The 5,000-nt window shown below is 43.9% G+C and overlaps 1 protein-coding gene across 1 annotated transcript; it reads left to right on the forward strand.

Moving 5' to 3' along the window:
• The first annotated feature begins 1,668 nt into the window (after positions 1 to 1,668).
• Positions 1,669 to 3,744, forward strand: LOC119583034 (KRAB-A domain-containing protein 2-like). The gene is made up of 3 exons (XM_037931545.1): positions 1,669 to 1,677; positions 2,684 to 2,829; positions 3,222 to 3,744. The coding sequence occupies exons 1-3, from the start codon at positions 1,669 to 1,671 to the stop codon at positions 3,742 to 3,744; spliced, it is 678 nt and encodes a 225-aa protein (XP_037787473.1).
• Positions 3,745 to 5,000: the final 1,256 nt, after the last annotated feature.

Below are 5,000 nucleotides of genomic sequence, written 5' to 3' on the forward strand. Positions count from 1 at the left end.
AACATGACAGACCCAGTTGCTCTCTGGGAGGTCTTCGAGTCCATTGGTGTACTCCCGAGAGCAAGGCAGAATTCCATCTCCCTGGAGATATTGGAGGCCACTGAAGTGTGTTGCATGGCTCGGCTGAATGGCAATCCGGTGATGGTGGGTAGATCTCTGACACTAATGAGAAGGGACAAAGAACAGTTCATCATGAATCTTGCGGAGAAGGTTGAAGGCCGTTTTTTGGTAAATGACCTTCGTCCTGCCTACCAAGCCCTGAGAAAGTTAAACTGTAAGCCCTTCTTGCAGATGACTGCAGTCCGCTCAATGGATGGACAGATCATCTCAGATCATGTTGGGGTTCGTGATCAATGGGCTGAGAATTTTGAGTAATTGTACCAGGTAGACCCTCCTACAGTTAGCTTGGATGCAAGTGGTATCACAATACCTGTGCCAGACCCACCTATCAGCAAGGAACCTCCTACCCTAACAGAGGTCAGGATGGCAATTTCCAAGCTGAAGTGTGAGAATGCCGCAGGCATATGTGATATCCCTGCTGAACTTCTAATGGCTGGGGGTGAACTTGTGGCTCGGGGCTTGCATGCAGTCCTGACTGCCACCTGGCAGTCTGGTACCACTCCCCCTGACCTGTTAAGGGGCATGGTCATCCCTCTCTGGAAGGGGAAAGATCATTGGGACTGTAGCAACTACTGTGGCATTACACTGCTCAGTATACCAAGCAAAGTTTTCACCCACATTCTTCTGAAATGGATCTGTGACCACCTGCTAAGGCACCAGAGACTGGAGCAGTTTGGATTCACTCCTGGCAAGTCCATAATAGACAGTATTCCATTAATTGTGGAATGATGTCATGAGTTTGGTCATGGGTTGCTTGCAGCCTACATTGACCTTAAGAAAGTGTTTGACTCAGTGCATCGAGAATCGCTATGGGAGATTCTGGGACTCAAGGGAACTCCGGCACAGATTACTGGCCTACATACCGTACTGAAAGTGCTGTAAAGTGTGGTGGGGGCTTGTCAAACTTCTCTGTTAATTCAGGGGTGAGGCAAGGCTGTGTCCTTGCACCAACACTTTTATACACCTGTATGGACTGAATAATGGACAGAGCTACTAGCCAAAGTCAGTGTGGAGCAGCACTGGGCAATATCAAGGTCTCAGACCTTGACTCTGCCGATGACGTTGCTATTCTATCTGAGTCCTTGGAGTCGCTGGTGGTAGATATTGATGTATTTAGCAATGAAGTGCAGCCCTTGGGCCTAGAAGTCTCCTGCACCAAGAACAAGATTTAGGACTTTGGGGGCCTCTTAGGGGAGCCTGTTCAGTGGATCCATGCTTGCGGTGAGGACGTTGAAGTCACAGAGAGCTTTGCATACCTTGGTAATGTAATTCATATCTCTGGGTTGTCAGATCAAGAAGTCAGCAGATTGGTCTGGCAGCAGGAGCCATGAACTCGATCAACAAGAGCATTTGGAGATGTCGTTACCTATGCAGAAGGACCAAGCAACATGTCTTCAAGGCCTTGATACTGCCAGTTTTGCTCTATGGAAATGAAACCAGGATGCTATCTAGTGTCTTGGAGTCTCGTCTCGATGCTCTTTGTAACAAGTCTGTTCACCAGATCATAGGGTACGGTTGGCAGGACCATGTGTCTAACCGATGGCTACCATGAGACTGGTATGGGACCTGTTACTTGCATAATCCGGGATCGCCAACACAGGCTATATGGGCACCTAGCTTGCTTCCCTGTGGATGACCCTGCCCATCAGGTTGTCTCTTTATGAGACAATCCTGGCTGGAGGAGGCCTGTGGGACGACCCAGGAGGTCATGGCTTGGACAGCTCGACGAGACCTGTCGCGAGGAACTAGAGATGGGCCGAGGGCCTGCCTGGAGACTCGCCAAGAGGGACCTTCGTGATTGGAAGCGAAGGTGGATGCGGCCATGCGCCCCCGTCGGCGTTAACCCCTTGATGATGATGATGTATGTGTGTGTGTGTGTGCATATATATATATATATTTATTTATGTGTATATATATATATATTGTGTGTGTGTGTGTATGTGTATATATATAAATATATACATACACACACCGCCTGATCCTCCGACCTGACCTGACCCCCTCCTCGCTTCCATTCGTCTGTGCTCACTTGCCCCGTGTTGCCTCTCCTCTCTTATAACCCCTCCTCTCCCTTTCCTCTATTGAAGAGAGGTGTTGCATGCATTGCGGCGAGCCGAACGCCACACTCATACATTACTTAAAGAATTGTGTGCACACACAATTCCTGAGACAAGGTCCGCAGAACAACAGCCGTCGTGCTGGTAAAGAGATTATGTGATATGCTTACACCACGGCTACAGGAGCGCCTGCTGGCAATCCCACCGCCACGGTAAGCACCGAGTGTCAGAAAACCAAATGAGACTGCCATAAAAAGCTGACACAGGTCGGGCCATAAGTGAAAGGCCCGGGCGATGCCAGAACTTTGCAAATCTCAATACTACTACCCTGTCCTCCTCAGACCTAACTCGAGATCTTGCATTACACAGCATTACAGACAGAGAAGAATAAAATAAGAGATGTGTGTAGTGTAAACCTTGATAGAAAAAAGAAAGAGAAAGGGAAAAAACGAGCACAGTATAAACTAAGAAAACAATAAAAGAAAATTAGAATTGTATTTCAAAAGTATCAGCAGTGTCTGAAGTACTTGATGCCAAAGAATGTCTATTATGACACCCCTGAAGAACTAAAGAATGCAGCCCAGAACCCATCTTCCAAGTCTCGGCATGGATACTACATTCTCCAGAAGTGTTTCTTATTTAAAATTCACAGGTTGGCATTGGAATACAAGGGAAACAACAGATAATCTCAAAATTAATATTTATAGGATATTTTACAATGGAAGTGATATAACAATTTTTTGTTGCAACAACAATCCTAGTAACTGAACAGAATTAAATTGTGTATATTATACACCTTATACTCCTTAATAGAAGAAACGGGGAAAGGGGGGTATATTTTTCTACAAAATTCCATTATATTCTTATTTCATGGATCTTCATGATCAGTTGATGTATATGGTTCAGCACAAAATGGATTTATTCTTCAGCTTATGGGACTAAATTGATATTCAGTTACAAGTCTATGTACTGTGAAAATTTGGTGCTGATCAACTTTTTCACTACTGCATTTTTTTGCATTATTTAGAACATTATTCTTTGCAGGTATGAAGTTCTTCTGTGTGGAGACATTGAAAAGTCTATCAAGAAATGCAAGAGTGTAGATGAATCACCAGTCTACTATGTGACCATTGAGGATTCTTATGACATCATCAAGAGGGCACACATTGCAACAGGGCATCGTGGACGTGACAGAATGGGGGCAAAGTATGCTAACATCACAAAAGAAGCTCTTGAATTATTCATGTCCTATTGCATTACATGCCAAGAAAAGAGGAAGCGAAATAAGATTGCTGGGTTGAGCACTCAGTTCAAATGGATCATGGTCTACCAGTGCCACCTCACCAAGGTCGTCATACTTCGAGCACATACGTCAAAGAGAGCTGCTGACGTTGCCTTTCAACTGCTTGGCATATTCCTTCTCTTTGGAGCTCCTGCCATACTGCAAAGTGACAATGGTTCTGAATTCACAGCAAAAGTCATCTCAGAGTTGAAAGAACTTTGGCCAAAACTCATCATGGTCCGTGGTAAATCAAGACATCCACAAAGCCAAGGTTCAGTAGAATGAGCCAATGGTGACATCAAAGACATGCATGGATGGCAGACAAGACACAGGATTGGTCAATTGGCCTTCGTTTTGTTCAACACCAAAAGAACTCATTCATCATTCCGGTATCAAGCGCACACCATTCAGAGCATTGTTTGGCACTGATCCTAGGGTGGGTCTGGCATCATTGAGTCTTCCTCTAGAGGTCCTTGAAAGTTTACAGTCAGAAGATGACTTGCTCGCCCTCATTGTTAGCCCTTCAGAAGATGTTCTTGCTCAAGATCCCCAGCTTCCACCTCTCAGCCTACACCTGCTCAAGATTGCCTGACCCCACCAGCATCTGCAGAACTAGCTTCCACCTCATAGCCAACACCTGCTCAAGACCCCCAGCCCTCACCAGCATCTGCAGCACCATCTCCCACCTCTCAGGCAACAGCTGCTCAAACCATCAACCTTCACCTCTTACAAAACGCCAGAGTGAGATAATAGAACAGAGGAAGAAGGCCAGGGAGGCACAACTTTCCCAGGCAGAACTCAAGGTGAAACGCAGCCGGATAGACTTCAAGGCAGGGGAAGAAGTGGACAAGGGAAGGGGAGATCCAATTAACATCCTCGGTGTTATTATTGGCCGCAGTGACAATTATTTGTACACAATAGCTGTGTAGAATGGGATTCTGAAGACCAAGTACTCCCGCAGTCAGTTTGATATTTGTCCTCAGAGACTTCTTACTCTGTCAACCAAGAAGACCTGCGACAGGCTCTGAAGAAATAAATTACTGATGGACAAGGATTTGTCAAGTGTTATTGTGCTGCAAGTAAGAAGTGTTGTACTAACGAATGTAAATGTTTCAAGGCTAATCTCAGGTGCAATAGCCGTTGTCACAGTAGTACCAGATGTCGAAATAAGTGTCAAATTGTTGTCTAAAATGTGTTGTCTGTGATATTTATGTACTTGACTGTACCTGTGTATGTATTTCACCTGAAATATAGTTTTTCAATTAGGCTGTGGGTTTCTTTTCATTTTTTTGTGAAAATAGTTTGATATGATTTTCTCCATATAAATTCTATAATATTGACCATCCTATGATGCAGTTTTCTTATTTTCATCACATCAATATATATATATATATATATATATATATATATATATATATATATATATATACATATATATATATATATATATATATATATATATATATATATATATATGTATGTATGTATGTCAAACCACCGCTCTAAATTGCTAAGAAAAAAAATCATGGAAGCCCATGATC

Source organism: Penaeus monodon, chromosome 16 (assembly GCF_015228065.2).
Source record: "Penaeus monodon isolate SGIC_2016 chromosome 16, NSTDA_Pmon_1, whole genome shotgun sequence".
NCBI classification, from domain to species: domain Eukaryota; kingdom Metazoa; phylum Arthropoda; class Malacostraca; order Decapoda; family Penaeidae; genus Penaeus; species Penaeus monodon.